Raw genomic sequence first — 23,192 nt, forward strand, 5'->3', positions numbered from 1 at the left:
AGGAGATGTTTGCACCTGTGATTGCAATCATATTCAGCAAAGAATGTTAAAGGTTGTTGGTATGTCTTCAATAACCATAAATCCTCTGCTTTGTTTGGCAGCCAAATGATGCATGCTTTAAATTGAGACTTTGAAGAATCTATCCTGAACGATTCTCTAAAAATAGGGTGACCATACGTCCTCTTTTACCTGGACCTGTCCTTGCTGGGATTTCTAAATTGCTTAAAATGCCCAGGTTTTGGCTTATTCCTCCTCCCAAACCATGAATAGGCACCTTAACACCTGCACCCTATTGGTTAAACTACATTTCAGTCAAAATCTGGACGTTTTAGGCACTTTAGTAATTCCGACCAGGACATGTTTGGGGAAAACACACACACACACAATAAAAAAAAATGTGTATGTTTTCTGTTGATTGTGGCAGCAGTAATTAATCAAATGATGTAGATTAGCATTATATTTGGCCATATATTCACACATTGTCAGTAGATTTTCTACAGTTTAAAGCAATGTGCTAAAGCATTCCAGATTGTGTTAGTCTGCTGCTGCGTCCTTCAGAACTGGCCCACAAAATGGGGAACTGCATTTTGCAAATTGCATTCGGATCACATATTTTTTGGCAGCATTTGCGCTATGATCTTATTTGAATAATTTCTTTAGTCATTCGGGCACTAAAATAACACACATGCAAAGTAAGTTAATAAATGGCTGTATTAGTGGCTTCGAATTTCCCTCCAAATGTTTATTTCTCATCGACGAGGATATTGGTAGATTTGGAAACTGACAGAAGGGCACTTTGTTAATTGGGCACAGTGTTTGACAGATGCCAATAAATTTCAAATGGCCAAATAGCGGTCGATATGTTGACTGTTTGAAATGGAATATAATCACAGTCTCTCTAACTCGTTCCTTTTCTCTCTTGCAGAAAACACGCACTGAACTGCCACAGGATGAAGCCGGCTCTCTTCAGCGTTTTATGCGAGATCAAAGAGAAAACTGGTAAGTCGTTGTCTTTCTCTGCCAATGCAGAACTTGTGTGCGCCTTCAAGCCGCACTCCCACATTGCTAGTAGATCTTTTTCATTACTCCGTATTGATTCTGCATTGACCATATGCAGAGACAGGTGTTTAATAATCATCAGGCTGAATTTATTGTGTCTCTGTGTCCCTTTTTTAATTTATTGTGCTTTTTTCTTCTTTTTTTTAACGTTCCTCTGGGCTTTCCAGGTGTCTTATTGTATCGCCGACTACAATCATTAAGTGTCATAGCAGTGGATTCAGTGTTTGCATTGTGCGAAATCTCACTTGAATTCATTTCAAAGCTTTGAACGAGCAACAAGTGTATTTGCTTTGGTCTCAGTGCTTTAGAGGTTGCGTTTCTCATTGTGAACCCCGTCCACGCAAACCATCCCGGTCCAAACAGGTAACGGCTCCCGCATCTTAACTCGAAGATCCACAGTGGTCAGTTCTCTGGCAGATCTGCAGCTTTCTCCCCTCAAACGAGAGGCTGACAAATGATTAAATATTTATGGAGGTGTTGGCGTTGTCTTTGTGCCATGGTTTCTCTCGTTTCTTTCCTGTCATATCCTGCAGCTTGAATCCATCTCAGCTTCTGTAACAAGCATGCTCATGTGGAATTACAGTGCAAAAATGATGTGCAGCGGTCTGTTTGTGGCAATCTGTCAATAACCCAGTCTTACTTTCCTATAATTGGATGCAAGTAAAGGGTAGGCTAGAGGAATGGGTATCGGGGGTTGTCCCTGTTGCCAAGGCAACCTGCTGTCTTATTTACCTAATGTCATTCACTTTGATTTTCACATTTAGCTTGCCAGTGGAGAAAGGGCCGGGGAGAAATGCAGCACTAAATGGAAGGTGTTGTCGGCAGTGCAGACAGGCGAAGTTAATGGTCAGAATTTTTCCATACATCACTTCAGTTATCGCCAAACTTAATCTACAATCCTTGTTTTACCCTGAAGACTTTGGCGTAAATGAGCTGATTTACTAGATGACAGGAGCGAGGCCATTACTGTCTGATCTGAGCTGCAGCTTCGCTGTTAAGACATGTTTATGTTAACTTCGTTATGGCAAAATGCTTTTTTTTTTGCACCAACACTAAAATTCTTAGGGTTTTGCAATAAATAGAAATTTAAAGTCCTATATATATATATATATATATATATATATATATATATATATATATATATATATATATATATATATATATATATATATTAGAATTTTTTGAAATATATTAATAGAACATGATCGTTACTTAATAAGCTAATGATTTCACAAATCACAAATATCTGAAATTATTGTGGTTTTGTGGTCAAGGGTCTTCTAAATAAACATTTCTGGTGCTCCTATTCAGTGACAACTTTTAATAAAAATTAATGTAATTAAACTAAGAAACGAAAGGCATTTGGAAAAATACAAAACATATGGAGAAGAAATTTTATATCCAGGATTGATGGCAGCTGTTTTGTAACCATATTAAAGTTTTGTATTGTTGTAGTAAAAATCTTGGTCACTGTGCCAAAAAAAACCCCAAAAACACACATTAACTAGAATTCTAAATTCTAGTTTTTATAGTTGGTGACATTTAAAACTTTAAAAAGGCAGACTAGCATTTGAATAAAAACAATGGCTTGTCGCAGTACAACATTTCACAATCTTGTATGCTGGAGTTCACTGAGATGTATTGTTTTGCTTGAAAATCTGGTCTGACTTTGTCTGAACAGGCCTCGGCTCTGAGTGGAGTTGTGTGCTTGATGGTGTCCATCATTGTGATCAGCACGGCCCCCACCACCTCATACTTATACTATATATATATATATATATATATATATATATATATATATATATATATATATATATATATATATATATATATATATATATATATTACCTGTGCTGCCTCTCTCCAAGACTCCCCGCTGCTTTTATCTCCTGCCTCAGGAATGTGAATTAAAGAAGGCAGCCTCCTCTACTGCACATGATTGTAGTGCTGATCAGTAGTCTTTACATCTGTTTTCCACAGTCTCGGTGTGTCTGCCTCTGTCTCACTCTCTCTCTCTCCTGCACCGAACAGCAGGGATAAAAGCGAGCTGGAGCTCAGGCCTTTCCCTGCCGCTGCGGTCTTGTCCTCTCCTCCTCCTCCTCCCTCCTGATGCCTTGCTTCCATTCTTGAAAGAGAAGTCTTGCTCTGAACTCGGGGCTTTGATATGGTAATGGAGGTGGAGGGGAGGGTTAGGGAAGAGTGGGGGAGGGGCATTGAATTCCTCGGAGTGCTGCTGCAGTTGGGAAGATTGTTTTTTATTGTTAAGGAAATGTTCTGCTCAAATGCAAGTCACACTAACCACCCCCTCCCTCGCATTTCCCCATCTGTTTAACATAAACTTCATGCGCGTGAAATGTAAGATTTGTTAATTAATCTCCTTAGAAACAAATTAAGAGAGAGATGAGGTTTCCGAGCCAATTGTCTCTTCTCTCTTGACCCTCCCCCATCGACTTAAAACGGTTGCAGCAAGTTGATTCTCACCCTTTTCAGCACCCGGACTTTTGTTCTCGTCGCCGAGGTCACCTGCTTTTGTACTTTCTGTTTTTACAGGTTTTTGAATTGTAAATGAAGCTCAGCCAATATTATTATAGCTAGTTGATGAGAAACATGGACACGAACATTTTTTTTGGTCTTCTGTGTTTTGGGTTTAAATACAGTTATGACCATTTAAAACCAGAAACGTTTAGTAAACGTAAAATAATGAATAAGCAATATTTACGATTCTGCACTTTTTACGGGTCACCAATCAGAGCACATTTGTGACATTGATCGTGTGAACTCATCAGATGCTGTTGCTTCCACTGAAGCACGACATGCTCTTTACATCATGTTCAAGATATTGCATATAACTGATTTATGGATAATACAAATGCATTTTGTAATTCAGGTTAATATTCCAATCCCACTTTTCACTCAAATTGTTACAAATACATAATATATTTTATATTTTATAGATCTAGTGATCTCAGATTTCATGTATAATAGGAAAATTAGATAATTTATGTTCTTTGGATTCTTAGCATTTTAATGTTTCTTTGCAGTTCATTTTATATATATATTTTTTTTAAGAAACAAATGTCATTTCTCAGTTAATATAAGTTGAAATGTCCCATTCTATTTCATAGAGTTTAAAAACCTGAATCCTGAATTTGTGATTCAGAAGGTTTTCTGGTTGCACTCTTGGCTCTTCTGTAGATGTTAACTCCCTTGCTAATAGCTGAAAATAGTGAAGTCATGTGATGTTTGTAGAGTACCTACCAGAAGAACCGGCCAGGTCAACTTTACTCATAGTACATTTCTGCTATTAAAATCCCAGAAACAAATAAATGATTTGACAGGACTAAGAACACCATGGCCTCAAATAAACCCTGCATGAATTAAATATGATTTTTTTTAAATGTTCCCTTTGGTTAATGGTTCTTAAACTGCTGAATAACTTTAAAAAGGACAAAATGTCTAGTGCATGTCTATGTGTCTTCTTGCATTTCCAGTATCTTTCCTGGTTTCTTGTAGTACTCAGAATTTTTCATTATTAACAAGAGTGGTCAATGGGAAAAAAAAAAAAAAAAGACAAAATCCAGCTGACTGTTCAGACATATAAACTTGCGTAACTATGGTTAGTGGTGTTTTAACACATGGTTTTTCGTGATGCGTGGTTTGTTAAGATTGGCTTGATATCGCTAACATAACCTGACAGTTTAGGTAGCAAATCATTCAAAGTGCTCAAACAGTTTGCCACCAACAAATGGCTTTCCAAGTATTGGAAAACGTCAGCCTATAAAGCTATCGCCTGCACATCGTGTAAAATTTCTAGACTGTTTCCATGTAGATGTGTGTAGTTCCACATCAAGCCCATCTGGTTCAGAAAATCCTTGTTTATAACCAACCTGTATGAACTACACTGCTCCGGTTTCACGGTCTGGTTGGTCAGAGACCTAATTAAGGCTTTTTAATTATCATTCATTTTTGAAAGACCTTAATTTGAACCCTCTTGTAAAATTTTATGAGTTGTTGGAAATCTCAGACTCGTTTTACGAGGCAGAGCCTGCAGGCCTATGGGTAAAGGAGCCAGCGGAGTGTGAGACTTTTTACAACTTAAATAAACTGCAATAGAGATGAACTCGGCCTCAACAGTTACTCGAACAGACCGAATGTTTGTGCGGCGTGACTAATGCGCTCAACCTGGCCTCCGAATAAACACAAAAATGACCATTTTTAACATGCATACAGCAACCAAATGTGTAAAACCAACCTGCCGAACATCATCATTCGGTAGTGGCCCTATTTCATTCAGCGTTTCTTGTGTGGTGCTCTGTCACTCAATCTGTTTTTCTCTCCTCTGTTCCAGGAGTGAGAAAGATAGAGTGTGAAGGGGGGAGAGGGGAGAGAGAGAGACAGCGATAGAGAGAGATTGATGAGGCAGTAAGAGCAGCAGTAATTACTCTGTGTCCATTCCCCACGCCGGATTGGCAGACGGCTAATATCACACAGACCCCTGGCCCTGACAGGCGCCCCCCTTCCCCCCATCACAAGGTCCAGAATGGAGGGGGGAGAGCGTCACCCCAACGCTCGGCTTCATCCTAATGCTGTGTGGGCCGAGCGTCTTTCCTCTCATTACGTTGCTCCTTGAGGAATCGAGCTTTCTCTCAGGACTGGCCAAACAAAATTGCATGGTGCGTTCTTGAATGCAGGGAAACGTTTAAAAAAACACCCGGGCCCTTTGAGTTGATAGGCCAAGTACTTCCTCTGTGCTAATCGCCTAATTTATTGGAAAATGCAATTTGAAGATGCCGTGAATTCTCAATTGGCCTTATTTACTAAATGATGGTGCCTGGTCCTATTGTGCACAATTCATCAGCGTGTGATGCGCTCATTTCATCTAAATGTAGTAATTTTATGCTTTGCATGCGCTTGCAGCAGCTTTTCTGCTGACGTAACCAAGGCTGTGATGACAAGGAAAAACCATTAGAGCAGTGACTCTCAACCTTTTTGACTCAAAGGTGCCTTATTGGTCACAACAGTAATCAAAGAACCAATGATTTAACAGCATTTTAAGATTTTACTGAATAAGAATAAATATTCTTCTCTTCCCACCCCCCACGCAATTTCCGATATACAATTTCTGATCAAATATTGACATAACTAGAATGTACATTTATCCAGGTTTTATATATGCAGAAATGTACAAAATAGCGCAATCATCATGTAGAGTTTCATTTTGTTTGGCTTCAAAAAAAAAGAAAACATCATGACAACCATGCAAATTAAAAATGATACATCGTTATTTTTAAATAGTATGTGGAAACTTTATGTGTAGTTTTTAGTAGCAGAGTTTATTTGAGTAGAATGTGGTTTCACTCTCTCAACATCCTCATTTTGTGTCTGCAGAGCAGGATTAAGTACTCGAAAGAAGAGCGACAACCGTATTTAGCTGCGGTGTGTGTCAAAACTCATGGAGATGTCCCTCAGTCTGCTGGTCTGGGGAGCAGTGTTTGAAAGAAACCCATGTCTCTTTAATTAAAGATATGTAAATGTGGCCTCAGCTGGATTACATTAGCTGGCGTGGCTTTGGTGGGGTGGGAGAGAGTCAGAGCCCAACACCTAATCCAGACTAATTAAGGATTAATTACAATTGATGGGAGCCTTCCATCCCTGTGTGGAGGTCCTCACTACAGTCTGTGACTAATCTAGAGCGCTGGAGAGGGGATTTGAGTAGGGGTGATCTGTCAGTTTGCTTCGAGCTCCTCTCACTTTAAGCTTCTCTTGAGCGAGGGAGTTTCAAGTTTCTACACATGCCATTTGGATTGAGCCATTGGCCTTTTGTTAAGCTACAATAATCTGTTTGTCTCACGCAAAGGTGTTAAAGCAAACTCGCTCTATAATGTAGGTTAAGATGGACACACGGCTAGTTAGTGGTGGTTGCTATGGCTCAAACGTAAGGTTAGGGATTTGAATAAACCCTCTTACCTCAAGTATAAGCCTTCAGCGAGTAACGCATCCTGAACCAGTTGCACCAAAGACTTGAATGTGAGCTGGCAAGAGGTGCGATATTACTTTAGTGAGATGTGAAACGTGATATTTCTTTAAAATGGGTGAAAAAATTTTTTTTTTTAATATTTAAAAAAAAAAACTTTTATGTTCTATTAAATGATGAATTTTTTTATTTAAAATAACTATTTATTTAAATGTTTTAATTTATTCCTGTAATGCAAAATTTTCAGCATCATTACACCAGTCTTCAGTGTCAGAAATGTATTTCTTATTATCATTGAAATCCGTTTGTTTTTGTTAAAACCAGGATGCTTTTTTTTCAGATTTTTTTTAATTAATGTTATTCTTTAATAAATTCTATTCTTTTGAACAATATCTAATAGTTTACATTGACAGAGGTACCATATTCAAAGTCCAGAGTATCATTTAAGACATTTAAGAGATAGGCCTTGGGCCAGAAAGCACCAGCTAAAATACCTTTGCAAGTACATAAACAACATGCTTAGGGGCTAGTTACATTAGCACTGGGTGATTATGCTCCATAGCCTTATCGTTCTATTGTCAGTCTGTGATATTGTGGATCCACAATATTATTATGCTAATATTTTTTTATTATTTACTGTGATTCATGGCCAGAGAGTGAACCAATGCCAGGGTACGATTAAAGCAGCCAAACGTTAGTTTAATGAATCATGTACACATTAGTCCATATTAGCATATGAACATTACAAAATATTTTAATATAAATCTGTATTTAACAAAATTCAATAGAAACATTGAAAGGTACTCATTTTAATGTTAATGTTTCTGCAGTTATTCAAACAGCAGCTACAGAAAATGAGGAAGGATCATTTGTGTTCCCAAAGAACATCATCACTGATTCAGTCTGTTATAATTAGTGAAGCTATCTCCTGTACTTGCTTTGCACATATATCTGCACGGTGTTGTTTATGATGAGAGGATTCATAAGAGAGCAGAATTTAGAATTCAGAATACAACAAAACTCTGCTGTTTTGGCGGTGACTCATCTGAACACCTCTGATTGGCTACTGTATTCATAAGCTCAACATAATAGTGTGTGATTGGTTATGACGCGCAACACTCTAAAAACACAGAAAAAGAAATAAGCTCTAATATTAATTAGCCTAGATAATAATACTAGCCTGATAATTATCGACTGTCGTCGATACACAATGCTATCGTTTATTTGCACAACCCTAAGCATAAAAGGTTTTGACCAGTTTTATTTTTCCCTTTAATGCTGGTCATTCATTTTTTTTTACATTTGCATAGAAAAGTCGATTACTCTGTTGAATCCAAAAAATAAAACTGATTAACCCATGGCTAACTGCTAGTTGATCATCCTTTAAAACACCCTCTTAATATAGAGGCTATGTTTATGCAACTGGCCCCAGAACACCTTAACAAGTGCACAGCAATATCTTGGCAACCACCCACAAAAATCTGTCAATGGGATGGCGACTTTTGCAATGGTATTTTAAGGTGAAGGTGTCTCCAGCTGGCCAACATCGAGCGGCGGTGGTCATGCAAAAGCCTGGCTAGCGTCATCACCTATTCCTGATTCTCCTCTCTCCTTCCAACATTTCCTGTACTCTCTTTAACTCTCCTATAAATAATAAAAAGGGCCAAAAATAACACTCAAAATGTAGTTTTACGATTGCATGAAGAGCACAGGCGATGCAGTAAAAGCTTCAGTCTCATCCTCTGACTTGAACATGCTGTACCATTCACCTATACACTATCCTCTCTCTTTCTCTCTCTCTCTCTCTCTCTCTCTCTCTCTCTCTCTCTCTCTCTCTCTCTCTCTCTCTCTCTCTCTCTCTCTCTCTCTCTGTCGGACTAAGCTGCAGTGGGCTAAGGTTAGTTTACACCCCCCTTCAGCGCATGCAGCCGCCACTCTCCCCGGCCCTGTTTGCCTCTGTCATATTTCTCGTTCACTCGTTATAAATGGGAGCCGCTCCTCTGATCTATTGCTTAATTGCCACCTAATTTGCATAACAGTGCAAATTAACGACCTCTCAAATGAGCGTTCATTTTTCACAAGGTCTTTAGGAGCTCCTTAAGAGGCGGTGCTAATTAGCACAGGAGGCAGCTGCGCTGATGAGCCGGGGAGCGGGCGAGAAGGGGGCGTGTCCGGAGGACGTATCGCCACGGCAACAGTCTTCTTCCTCCTCTTCCTCCCAGAGTGAAGTCATCTGCGGAGACTTCTTTTGTCCTCGGCCCTGCGTTTCACCTGACCGCACCGAGCCGGAGGAGTGTGTTCTCACCTGCGTGATCTTGTTTGACCGGTCTCTGCGTGCCGAGCGAAGCCTGTTGTACTCCGCTCGGGTCTATGAAATGCTAGTTGACTTAATTAAGAGCTGATAAATGACAAGTCAGAGCAGACGGCTTGTTTGCCTAAGGTAGGAGCGCCTTTCACACCCTAATCGTATCCTCCTCTGTTGACGCTGACCAATGGCCGCTCCTCACAGGGCGTGGACGGGCCCATGTGTGCGTGCCACTGGGTGCCGCTAAATAGGCCCCTCAGACGCCGCTTAACTTGAGCTGCTTACAACAGGAACTTACCGGTGGATTTCGCAGCTTTATACCACCCTGGCACTCGCTCAAGAAGCCCTCCTCTACTAGTTTCTCATGAGACGTGAATCCCACCACATGCACCGGCTGACGCATTCTCTGCAATGTCGTCAGCATTTTCTGTTGGTTTCCGGGTTTGTTTGAATCTTCGGGCGTGTGTTGTCATTCCCTGCCCATGTTGCTTAAGTGATTTTTGGCAACCGGTCACCCTTGTGGCTTTACCAGCACCGTGTACTGGCTGCTGGTAAGCCTGTTGTTTATTCAGCACTGTTAGGGCTCGTTTTGGGCTCTGTTTCTGGTTTTTATGAAGCCAACACAGCTGCAGGTCTTCTCGAGAACTCGTTTGAATCTGCAGTTGGACTGTGACTTACATTTTAATGTGCGCAGAAAGCTCTGCTTTTCCTTAGAATTCACAACAGGAACGACCAGTGCTCATTAAATATGCATGTGTTGTAATTTCAGGAAGTATTTCTATAAAACTTTTGGAAATATGCTTGGTCATGCTCAGGAATTTAAATTTACAGAGTGATGAACAAAATTCAGATTTTAGGAAAAAAAATTTTTTTCATGATTTCCCCCAAATGATTTTATTAAATGTCTTCGGCAGACCAACCGATACCACAGAATCTCACAAGTCATTGTCTGTTCTCACTGAGGTTTGTCACACTAAAACAGTGTTTCTTCCTGGAGGATGATGGTGTTTGTCAGTTAAATTGAGATTACAAAAGTTAACAGGATGTTTGGTCAGTTTGCGGTCAGTGATCATTTTGAAATAAATCTCAAATGTTCAAGGCTATGTATGATACATCAAAAACAGCATAAATTACACATATTATGAAATACTATTATGATTTGAAATTACAGTGTTTTTTTATTTGAATGTTTTTAAAATGTAATTTATTCCTGTGATGACAAAGCTGAATTTTCATCATCATTACTCAGGTTTTCAGTGTGACTTGATTCTTGAGATTTTAATGCTTTAATGCTCAAACTCATTGTTGAAAACAGTTGTGCTGCATAATATATTCAAATAGAAAGTTCAATTATTTGAAACAAAGATATTGTAACATTTGTAAATGACTTTACTATCCATTTTAGGTCATTTTTATTATGGCGGTCATTGCCAAATAAAAGTGCAAATTTTTGCAAATGATTGACATCAATTACAACTATATTCTGCCGAAACACAGGAAAAACAATGAAATGAGGAAACAGCAGGAATATCTAGTATTAACAGAGGGTGTGTGTGATGGGGGCATGAAAATGCTCTGCGTAAAGTAGGAATGACCCTCGTATTTCACTTTCGACTGTAATGGCACTGCAGTCATTTTTGTTTTGAAGATAAATTCCCCTTATTTACATCCCACTTAGCTCTCAGGTTAGCGTGTTTGTTTGCGTCCATGTGGGCGTGCTTTTCGCCGCGCACAGATCCCTCCCCCGTCGCATTCGCCTTCCTCCTTTTGATTTATTGGCTGTTGCGGTCGGAGCGTTGTCATTTCCTAAGTGTCGCCCCACACTCGTTTGCAGCCCACCGCGATCATCTTCAACTCTTCCTTCGGCTTTTCTTCGTCGGCGCTCTCCCTGCCCCCTCTATTTTTCCGTCTCTGTCTGCTCTCCTCCTCGCTATTTTATCTCCTCCTGCGACTCCCTTTTGCTGCCCCCATCCCCACAATTCTCCTCTTTTTCTCTCCTTACCTTCTCTTCCCCCCTTCTGCTCCCTCGCGCTCTCCCAGTGAAAGGCTGAGAATACCCAAGGGAGCTGATGCAATTAAAATGCTAATCCTGTCTGTCTACAGAGAGAGGTAGAGGGGGGGCTGACAGCATGAGGGATTGCGGCTCACATGGAGAACTCGACTGAAATGGAGAACAGAGGATGGGGGGAGGTGGCTGGGGGCACAGAGAGAGAAAAGGAGGCGGGGTATGACGGGAGAGCGGCCCAAGCCAAAGGAGGAGGGAGGCAGGGCGAGCGAACCAGAGAGAAAAAGACAGACGAGGCCGACACAGCCGTGATGGACTGTTTCTCCAGCAATGCACAGAAAATGGCAGCATTAATGTACTGCTTCCAGCGGCGAACACAATACCTTCGTCTGCGCTTAACACGTCACCCGCGCCTGATCACGAATGCGCTCGAACCCATCCGGGGCGCTCTGAATATTTCATAGCGCTCGGCCCTTCGCAAATGAGGGAATTCCTCGCCGCGAGGAGGGGCGCGCGTTCTTGCCGATCCTTCATAAATTTAATGGAAGGATATTAGCGCAACTTGGACAGATGCGGCGCATTAAAACGTACATTATCTCATTAGCATGGCGGTGTGTTTGTATTAATGAAGTGCGCTAATTGAAAGATTTAACAGGCCGGCTTTATTAATCTTCTTAAAGACGTACAAACATTGAGATGCGGCGGCTTTTCTGGCTCGTAATGTGCTCGGGATTCAGAGCGGGGCTGAGAGCGTTTACCGCAAAGCTATTAAAAATGTATCCAGCCGTGGCACTTTATTCATTATTGGGGGGGTTTCGGAATCGAGGCTCATAAATTGAAATATAAAGGGGTGTTGGAAATTTCAAGGGGTCCATATCGTTGTGTTGTGGGTTATTTGTGTAATTATCGGTAATCGCGGCTTAATTGCAATAATTAGGCTAAAGAAAAGGCTGTGTGCTTGAGGGATTGGGCTGGAGGCAGAGCTCTTAATGGATATTGTGGGTGATACTCTTTGGGGAGGTGGTAAATTTCACTCTATTGATTGTGAGGCTGTGGTCGTAAAAACAACGAGCCTACCCTCACCCTTCTGACTCCACACGCACACGATGAGTCTAAGGTCACAATGCAGGAAAACAGAGGTGCGTTTTGAGTTTAGGCCTGACACGTGCTCTGCTACGCGACTGCACGTTGTAAGCATACACACTTCTGTTACACACCACTGACAATCCTCAAGACTTCCGGAGGGTGATGTCTGATTGAATTTACAATTCAACCAGATGTGCAGTTCAGTTTGCTAGCTGTAAACATTTCAGCAGTATAGCTAGCTTTCTCAGCTATTGTTTTTAAACTGTTGCTCTCCTTTAGTTGATATGAAAGGGAAAACTGAGGTGCAGAGCACTATAGCACCCCTTGTGGCAATGCTGGGAATGCTTTATGGTAATTTGAATAATTAATCATTTAAAATAATTGAACACTGGAATAAATAACTCTGTTCGAAGTTTTGAATAGAAATAAAATATACTGTTTGACTTAGTTTCTGTCTTTTGTTTTGTAATAAATTAAACAGTAATTTACCACCAGAATGAATACCAGTTTTAATTGGAACATGTTTTAAAAGTTTTTCTCTCATTTGTTTTGTAATGAAATGATTCTTTTGTTTTACAAATTATTTATGTTTTGTTTTATTATTTTAAAAATCATTTACCATGAGAATGAAAAACTGACTTTTTTCTTTTGTTTGTTGGATTAAAAATAATTATTGAAAGATCCACCACATTTAAATAGCAGATTTAGCTATCTTTCGTTTTATAAAAACAGTAATAATAATAATTTAAATTTTATCATTGTAATTTACACTCAGAAAGATTAGTGACAATAATTATTTAAATATTTTTCCACCAGAAAAAAATATTTCTTTAATAATTAAAATATATAATTAAAATATAATAATAATTGTTTTTAAACCATCGGATAAATGCTCTATTGTCCTTGAGAAACGAATAAATAGTTTGACTTCATAGCACATATAAATCAACAGTATATAGTATGCTCACATGGTGTTATTCACAAAAACAATCATATGGCCGAAATCACTTTGAATCAAAGTTAATGTACTTGAGAAAAAGTGTTCTTCCTTTTCGTTTGACTTTGGGGAGTTTAGCTGGCTGAAAAAGAGAGAGGTAAAGAGAGGGAAAGAGGGAGGGATGGTGAATCGGGGTCATTAGTTCAGGCGGCTGGGTCTGCTGCATTCCTGAGCTCAGAGAGGGGGAGAAACGAAAGATGGAATGTGACTCAGAGAGAAAGAAAGAGGGAGGACCTGAGCGGAGGGACCCTGAAGGGGCAAGAGAGAACAAGAAAAAAAGGAGCCGCTTGCCAAGGGAAAGAAAAAGTTTTCAAAAAGAGCGAGGGGGGGAGAGAGAGAGAGAGGGAGAGCTGGAAACAAATTCTGTGCTGTTATTGGGGGAGGGTATGAGCTGAAGTCATTAAATGTGTTATCAGTTAAAGGGAGGATGGGAAATACAGCTTTGATTTCAGCGGGGATGGTACAGACAGAACATCCACAGATGTAATGCTGATTGCTTCCAACAAATGGCCTTTTAGTTGCACTCTTTGTGTTTGAAAGTTTCTCTTTCTTTCAATTCGCTAACAAAACAAACCCGATGCACTATTGGAGTCTCCGATCTCTGCGATTACGTAAATCTATTCAGATCGACTCAAAACATTCCCTGGAGAGCGTCTTTTAATCTGTATAATCCTTATGATCTGAAAGATTTACCCAAAGTTTACACGAGATACACCTGCGAGTAAGCTTTATAGTTTGAAAACATTTAGTAGAATGTCCAAGCTTCTTTTTTCCTTCTTATCAAGTTCTTTTATCCGAAAGTAGAACTTAAAGCTCAAAAGCGTTCCGCTTAATATATTCTGCAAAACGGTTTTTCAGTTTTGAAGTATGATGATAAATAAATGACTGTATTTTGTGGTTTTTATTGCATGTAAATGACCGTTTTCTACATGCAACAGCCTTTTCTGTTTTTTTTAATGTGCCGTTGGCATTTCCGCCACATTCTCACACGCCACTAGGGGTTCATGAGTCTGTGGTCTAGAGGAAAGGCAAAAACCCTCTGCGTTATGTGTTTTTGTGTTATCCATCTTACACTTTGCCCTCAGTCACTGGCCGGCTCTGTGTGTGCATATGTATGGGAGTGTAGACGAGGTGCTCGTATAGGTGTGAGCGATGGCCCCGTAGCAGGAAGTTGACAGAGGTCTTGCTTTAATTCAGTGCCGGAGAGGTGTGTACTTATGGCTGCTTGTGCTTGTAGTGACAGCACATGCTCTCCTATTATTGGACCCGTGCCTCTTGCTCTGGCCTGCCTGTGAAGTACCATGCTGCCCTCTGCTGCCTCGGCCAGGAATTGCACGCTTAATTTAATAGTGTGTGTTGAGGGGGGCATAGGGAAAAGAAGTACCCTTAACTCTCCATCTTACTAACCCGTACTCTTTCTTTTGCAGTGCTGAGCATCAGAGGTGTACAGGAGGAGGACCCTCCAGACCCCCAGATCATGCGTCTGGATAACATGCTGCTGGCCGAGGGAGTGTCCGGGCCCGAGAAGGGCGGCGGATCGGCGCGCGGCGGCAGCAGCGGCGGCTGCCGGAGGATCACCCAACGACGGCAGCATCGAGCACTCCGACTATAGAGCCAAACTTGCGCAGATCCGCCAGATCTACCACTCTGAACTAGAGAAATACGAACAGGTGAGAAACAGACACCCATCTGCACACTTACTAGATCATTTCAGCAGATACTTTCGCATTTGTGTCTCTTTTGCTTACACTTTATTTTAAGGTGTTTGTAATACAGATTAATTGGTTAGTAAGTTTTTATTAGTAGCTGTTTTGCTTGCGTAAAACGAAATGTACCTACCGTGTAATATATAAGTTATGTACTGTTATGTATTTTATATATATATATATATATATATATATATATATGTATGTATATATATATATATATGTATATATATGTATGTATATATATATATGTATATATATATATATATATATATATTATATTATGTATATATATATATATATATATATATATATATATATATATATATATATATATATATATATATATATATATATATATATATATATATGTATGTATATATATATGTAAGTATATATATACAGGTATATATATATATAAATAAAATATATATATATAGTATGTATGTATGTATGTATAAGCTACTTAAAATAAGCATAACAAGATTTAAGTACTTAAGTGTACTTCATGTGTATCTGTATACAGCTTAAATACACATAGTACCTTAATTACATTAGAATTGCACAATGTTACACAGATAAGGTACTTTCCCGTACATAAGATACAATCTAGATATGCTTTATTTTAAGTGCACAAGTAGCTGTGTGAAGGCCAGTTCACACTTATCTGTATAGTGTGAATTGGATTCAACAGATTTGTTCACTTGCAGTTCAGTAGCTGCCCATTACATCTATATTATTACAAACTGTAAGTGCAGGCTGTTCCATAACTTATCTACATGGTAGGTATATTTAATTTAATTTAAGTACAATGGTAATTACGAAGTTCCTAATTAGGTAATTACTCTGTATTGTGACACCTTAAAATAAAGTATTACCAAAATGTCCATATAATCTATTGTAATGTAGTTGACCAACACATGAGAAAAATAAAGGTGGAGTGATAATGAAAAAAACAAAACAAAGTAATGATCATGTGTTTTAGAAATGTCCTGTTTTATTTCTTATATGTATTTACCATTCAGAAAGGACACATTAAATCATTAAATCGGATCAAAAGTTACAGTAAAGACATTTATAATGTTACAAAAGAAATAGCAATTCATGATACCGCAAAAAAATACCAAGCAGCGCAGCACAAACACCGATAACAAAAAAGAAATAAATAAAGTCAAGCAGCAAATCAGCAAATTAAAATGATTTTTGATCACGTTATACTGAAGACTGGGATAATAATGTATACAATTTAGCTTTACGTTACAGGAATAAATTTTACAATATATTCAAATAGATATAAAAAAATTGTTATATATATATATATATATATATATATATATAGTAAAAATATTTCATCCTATTACTGTTTTTACTTATTTTTTATCAAATAAAAAAAAACAACATTGGAAAGCATGAGCGACTTCTTTTAAAAAACCTTAGTAAGAATGTACTTGAATGATACTCGAATCTGTTTAAAACAGGCTTGCAGCGAGTTCACCAATCACGTGATGAACCTGCTGAGGGAACAGTCCCGTACACGGCCTATCTCGCCCAAAGAGATTGAGCGCATGGTGGCCATCATCCACCGCAAGTTCAGCTCCATCCAGATGCAGCTCAAGCAGAGCACCTGTGAGGCCGTCATGATCCTTCGCTCTCGCTTCCTCGATGCCAGGTGTGTGTCTGCAGGTTTTACGTCTTCATTCTGCTGCGCTGCACCATTCCGCAAATTATTAACTTGCTTTTTCCTCAGACGTAAGAGACGCAACTTTAATAAGCAAGCCACAGAGGTGCTGAATGAGTACTTCTACTCTCACCTCTCCAACCCTTACCCCAGCGAGGAAGCCAAGGAAGAGTTGGCCAAGAAATGTGGGATCACTGTCTCTCAGGTAAGGCCACTCGTGGTTTAAATATCCTTCATTTTATTTTATTTTTTTTTATTTTTGCTGCTTTGTCAAACAAGATTTTCATAAAAGACAGAAATGATCATTTAAGCACCAGTAATTCGTTTGTTGAACTATGCCTTGTCGTAAAAATTGCATCGTGTCCATAATGCAGCTGTTAGTGTCTGAGTACACACAAAAGTTCACTAGCAGATACAAATCCGTTTCAGTTCTGCACTATTTCCGTTCTCTTGAGGAGTTATTGATGGCAATTATAATTACCACACATTTTTCGCATGGATGAGTGCTTTTTGCACATATTGTAGGGTTGAAGATAGGCAAGGCAGGTTTATTTATATAGCATGTTTCATACGCATTGGTAATTCAAAGCGCTTTTCATAAAAGGAGGTAAAATAATCATAAAAATCGCAACAATAAAACGAGGAATTCATTTTTTTTAAACAATGATTTAAAAATGTATTTAAAATGAATAAAAAGAGTTAGGAATAGAAAATGATTATACATCAAATACAAAGCAATCAGTTGGATATAGCACAGTGCTCTTTAAGCAAATGCAAACAGCTGAGTTTTGATAAAGAAAAATCTGTCATTGCTTATTTGTTCTCATGTCGTTCCAAACCTGTAAGAGTTCAGTTCATTTTTGAAACACAAATGATTTCTGTTGCTCTATTAGAAGTCTATAGCACTAAAACTTTGATCGTCAAGACACTATAAAAATAATTGATGTGAACCGAGAAATGTAATCTAGTCTTCTGAAGAGACACGATGAACTAATTTAATTTAGGCTTTCATTCTCACATTGAGTACTGCACATACATGGAGCCCATCAGATAAACAGGATAAAACACAGCAGCATGCATATTAATCAGCATGTATTCGTTTGTGTTTTGCAAGTCTTTTAGGTTTGAAATTACAATACATGTAAAAAAAAAAAAAAAAAAGACAGTATTTTCAGTTTTAGCGTGAACTATCACTTTAACTTCAGCTGCAGAGCTGAGTTGTGAACTTGCGCTGTGTTCACATCATGTCAGACTTCTTGTAATTACAAGTTTCCCACTTGTTAAAATCGTCCATGTTTGCTGAACTCCTAATTACAAGTTGGAAACATTTTATGACAGTTCCGTCTCCTCCCACATAACTGTTGTGAAGTCAAAACAGGCAAAATAGCAGCAGCAGCAGACTTCTACGTATTTCATCTGTGTAGGGAAATACTTTTACCAATAACAGTAGAAACGTTGCATCTAATGTTATATTTGTGTGATCAGAATTACAGCTGTATCATCATGTACAGGTGTATAGATGCCTACCTACGTAATGAATAAATTACAGCTCTTGCTCAATCACAAAAAAATGTTTCACAAGAAGGAAGTTCTATTCAATATTTCCTTATGGCAGATAAGCTCTTTTCAGAGTGATTCAACCTTGATGAAAACAAGATGCAGGAAGCACAGAAACAGAAATATTCATTTAAAAAAAGTTTTTGAGGTCTTTAAGAAAAAAAAAAGTTTGTTTTAACAAGGCTGCATTCATTTAAACACTGTTAAATATTTAGAATTTCAAATATATAGTTTAATATATTTTAAAATGTAATTTAGCCCCATGATGGCAAGCTGGTTTCGTTTCACGTGATTCTCCAGAAATCATAACAATACGCAGATTCGTTATCAGTGTTTGTTTTGCTGCTTACCGTTTCTGTGGAATAACACATTTTCCCAGGATTCTATCGATGAATAAAAAGAAAAACTCAAAAGAACAGCATTTATTTGAAATAAATTGCGCGCATGACAAACGTATTCATTCCTTTCCAAAAGTTACTTCATCAGAATGCAGTGACATCTGCAGGATTAGAATACTGCTGCATTCACGTCATATCATAATTATCATAGTTTCAAGATGATAGCATGTGATGTTCCACTGGAACTGGGGGGTTATGTTTATCTATAGCGACTGTTAACAAAATGAACACTGTGTGAAAGATTGTTGAGAACAACAACAAAAAGAAACCGTATGAACACTTACATGCTGTTTTTTTATTATTACATTACATTATAGTATCCATATGCATTCCTCCTTAAGAGCAGTAATATACCTTTTTTCGAACGAGCTGTCGGAAAGCTCCCAAGTTAAATGACGAGTTGTTAACAAGGAAGCGAACGCTTTTACAAGTTAGCATCCCGTTAATTGCGGCAACTCCGATATGGCGCGAATGCACCCTTAGTGTCAGAATCTTGCAAAATCGCACCGTTTTGAAATACACAGCATTAGCTGCAGTTCGCTGTGATGAAATTGTGGTCTGATTGGAGTTGTTTCGCCCCTCAGGTCTCGAATTGGTTTGGCAACAAGAGAATTCGGTACAAGAAGAACATTGGTAAGTTCCAGGAGGAAGCAAACCTGTACGCCGTTAAAACAGCCGTGGACGCTGCCAATGTGTCGGCACAGGCCAGCCAGGCAAACTCTCCAGCAACACCCAACTCAGGTACAGTTCACAGCAGCCCTCCCATCATCTCTAGCCGATAGCAAAAACTACACTGCGCACACCGCCTGCCCACAATCATTTCCCCGTCTACGTTCATTTCACGCTATTTTCATTCCACCTCAGTTCTGTTTTTTCGCCTGTTTTCAAGTCTGTTCTTGTCTGTCCGTTGTAAGATCTTTTTCCCCTTGTCGTGGAGAATGCCTGTTTGTTGGTATGCGCGTCTTGCTGGGTGAGATTTAGATGTCATTGATCTGGGTCGCCATGTAAAGCTGATCTGATTGTATCTAGGTAACGGCTGTTTTGTAAACACCTTCCTGATAAAGCCGTCATAGTTTTCTATGGGCCTGGGAGGTATGGCGGAATTCATTGCGCGTCTGTAGAAATGTGTTTATGGATGGGTGTTATTAGGCGTAACATAAAGCGGAGGTTAGTTGACTGTTACATCACAACTTGCGTTAATACGACATTGTGCAGACAGCGTGATTAGTCGAGATAAACAGGTTTCAGGTTATTTGCGATCACTTGTTTATTCGTTATGAATAATCATATTTTCTGTTTCTTATCCATCATGTTACAGAGAGAAAAATACAAATGAAAACAATGCCATCTTACTTGATTAAAGCGGGGTTTCCCAAACTGAGGTTTGACCGATCTTATCGGGCGTATTTAGAACAAATATATATTTATGACACTATTTTAGGTCGTTTTACTCATTTAAAACACAATAAAATTAAATATGCTACCTTATTTTTTATATTTTTATATTATTTAATATTTGCAAGTGAGAATAAGCATTTACGTAGCTAATGTGTTACACTGAAAGTCACTGTAACATTATTTTAATCAAATGTTGACATTTTATGCTCCAAAAACTTATTTGAAACCTTAAAAGTAGACATTTAAAGTACTTTCTAAGGGCATAAAATGGCTTTTGTGAAATGGTTTTTTGTGAATGTTTTTTGTATATATCCATACAAAAACAATTACTAAAAAATGAAATCTACTCATTTTCCTGCATGTCATATGCAAATGTATTGTTAATTATATTAAAATATATATATAAATTTTCTGAAGGGATGCTTAAGTATATATTTAAGTATTTATTTTAAAGTATATATTTATGTTCAAAGGAGTTCAAAGGCTGACAAAAAGATAGAAAAAAAACTTTGGGAATCCCCGGATTGAAGTATTTAATCAGAATTGGATTGTCTAAACGATGTGAGCAAGTTGTAAAACGAAACATCTGTCTTGTTAAATTTCCATTACGTCACATAAACTCACTCAAGATTGTTTTGATCATATCACCCACTCTCACCCTTGGCCAAGTGAGCATTCACTTTCATGTCTGGTTTTGCATGGCCGTTTTTCTCTAAGGCTATGCTGATAACCAATAACTTTCCGTCGATGACTAACATAGCCGCTTTATTTTATTTTATTTATTTATTTTATTTTTGTTTAACATTTTCATGTTACTTTCATATGCACACGTGACACACACACACACACACACACTTGGTTAGAGTAGTTGAACCTCTATTTGCTCAGGAAGCAGAATGGAGAAGGTAGGTGATTTAACTTGGTATTGTCATTTTTAACAACGTTCGCTCACCACGTATATTTTTAAACCCCTCCCCCACATCCTGTTTCACATCCTGTGGCCAGCGTGCCACAATGCATCTAAAGGAAGTAGGATGTCAAGTTGTATACCTTCATGTAAAGCAACAGAACACATCAGCACATAACGCGATCGCTGCTTCCCGTTCTTCACCTGTTTTGTTCTGCCGTTTCTAGTCAGAGGAAGTAGCCAGATTATCTTTTTGTATCTCGAAATGTGGTTCGTCCTGATTTTCACGCCCAGCATAGACAGCAGGCAGATTTTCATCACACACACACACACACACACTGTAGGCTTCTCCAAAGGCCGAGCCGGACAGGGTTGCGTGCCTGATGGGCTGCGTGTATTGCTGCAGGGTCGTCTGGGTCGTACACCCTCTCTCACGCAGGAGACGCCTACCTTGGGCTGCGTTCACTCAACGGGGATGGCGTCAGCGTCACTCCCGCTGGGCAGCAGCAGCAGCAGCAGCAGCAGGTAGGCACTGAGGACGTCCCCTCAATGCCCTTCCTTTCCCATACCTGCTCACAGTCTAGTGCCCTCTTTCCCTTCCCCTAAAACTACAGCCCTGACCCGCGACATCCGCCTTAGCTCCCATCCCAGAGCGCTTCAGCTCACGAGGCACGAGTGTAGAGCTTTATCCTGAAAACCAACTCCGCTGTCTTCCCTGTGGCATTTCTCCATTTCATTTCTTCATCGGTCATCCACAGTCACGTCCTTAGCCAATCCTTTGTCTCCTTCCTGTTAGACGAACTCTTTTCATCAAGGGCTCAACAGTAAGGATGTACTACTGACGCCCAAGTGTTTTGTGTCAGTGTTTCTGGAGTCAGCTGCCCTATCACGCTACTATATGTGTTTATTATTTGCAAATTTAGAAATGTAATTTCTAAAATAGTAATAATAATAATAATAATAAATGTTATTATTATTAAAATGTTTAAAATACATAATTTATATGTATTTTTTGGAACGTTTTGTATTAGAATTAAATATCTCAATTACACTACTGTTGAAGATGGTTTTGTTTTATGTGTTATATGTCATACATTTTTAATTTAAGTAATAATAAATGCATTTATATAATCTGCGTGGCATAGGACCATAAAATATTCGTCCAATCGTATGCCTCGCTGTGGGGAATATGATAGGCTCTCCTGAATGCATATCACAGGGTTACTCCAGCCCAAAATGAAAATTTTGTCATTACTCACTTAGCTCCATGTTGTTCCCAGTCCATAAAAGTTTGTTCGTCCTTTGGAGTGATTATCCCATTTGGGCGGGATCCTGTACTTTCAAAGATAACTTGCTATTGCTACCCTCCCTACTTTTTGAAGTCACCTACCCAGCTTTTAAGTGCACTTAACTTAAAGGGTTAGTTCACCCTAAAACGAACAACGTCTGTCTTTTACTCACTTTTGAAGCATCCTAGGTGTATGTGACTTTGTCAGACGAATCCAATCAGAGTTATATTAATAATTGTCCAGACCCCTCCAAGCCTTTTACACTTCATAAGGCGTGAAATAATATTTGTAATAAAACACGTGGGGTGAATAAAGGTCACCAGTAGCAAATCCATGCATTTTTGTACGCTAAATGTCCTTATTTCAAACGGAAGCAGTCCTCGTGATTCATTTAATATGACAAACCGATTCAAATGAGCCGTTTATAAAAAACCTCAATAATGACAGAATTTTCATTTTCTTTAACTGTAAATGAATGGCACATCTTCACATTAGAGAATGATGTGGGTTAGGCAGTGCCTTGACTCTGAACTGATGCATGTATAAACTCACTACTCCTGCGTTTAGTTTATGTCACATCAGTTTTGTTTATGGTTTTGAGCATAAATATTGATGATGTTAATAATAAGTATTAGCAGTGCTGTTTCTGCTCTTACTGATGTAAGGCATAGTGATTGTGATTGAGCTGTGATACTGATGTGATGTATGTGTGCTGCAGGTGGATATCCTGCACCGTGCTACACACCTGACGGCAGGCTATGAAGAACTGTCAGGAAGTCCTCTTTACACCCCACACCGTCTAGATGTGAGTGCAGCACTGACACACACATTCA

General features: G+C 38.8%; 1 protein-coding gene across 1 annotated transcript in view; it reads left to right on the forward strand.

The window, feature by feature from the left end:
- pbx4 (pre-B-cell leukemia transcription factor 4) overlaps positions 1 to 23,192 on the forward strand; it is a 33,920-nt gene that overhangs the window by 7,004 nt on the left and 3,724 nt on the right. Inside the window, 7 exon segments of the mRNA XM_043229555.1 lie at positions 926 to 999; positions 14,854 to 14,968; positions 14,970 to 15,096; positions 16,611 to 16,801; positions 16,880 to 17,015; positions 19,350 to 19,506; positions 23,078 to 23,164. Coding sequence (XP_043085490.1) covers positions 926 to 999; positions 14,854 to 14,968; positions 14,970 to 15,096; positions 16,611 to 16,801; positions 16,880 to 17,015; positions 19,350 to 19,506; positions 23,078 to 23,121 — 844 coding nt within the window. The 3' untranslated portion in view covers positions 23,122 to 23,164.

Source organism: Puntigrus tetrazona, chromosome 3 (genome assembly GCF_018831695.1).
Source record: "Puntigrus tetrazona isolate hp1 chromosome 3, ASM1883169v1, whole genome shotgun sequence".
In the NCBI taxonomy this organism is placed as follows: domain Eukaryota; kingdom Metazoa; phylum Chordata; class Actinopteri; order Cypriniformes; family Cyprinidae; genus Puntigrus; species Puntigrus tetrazona.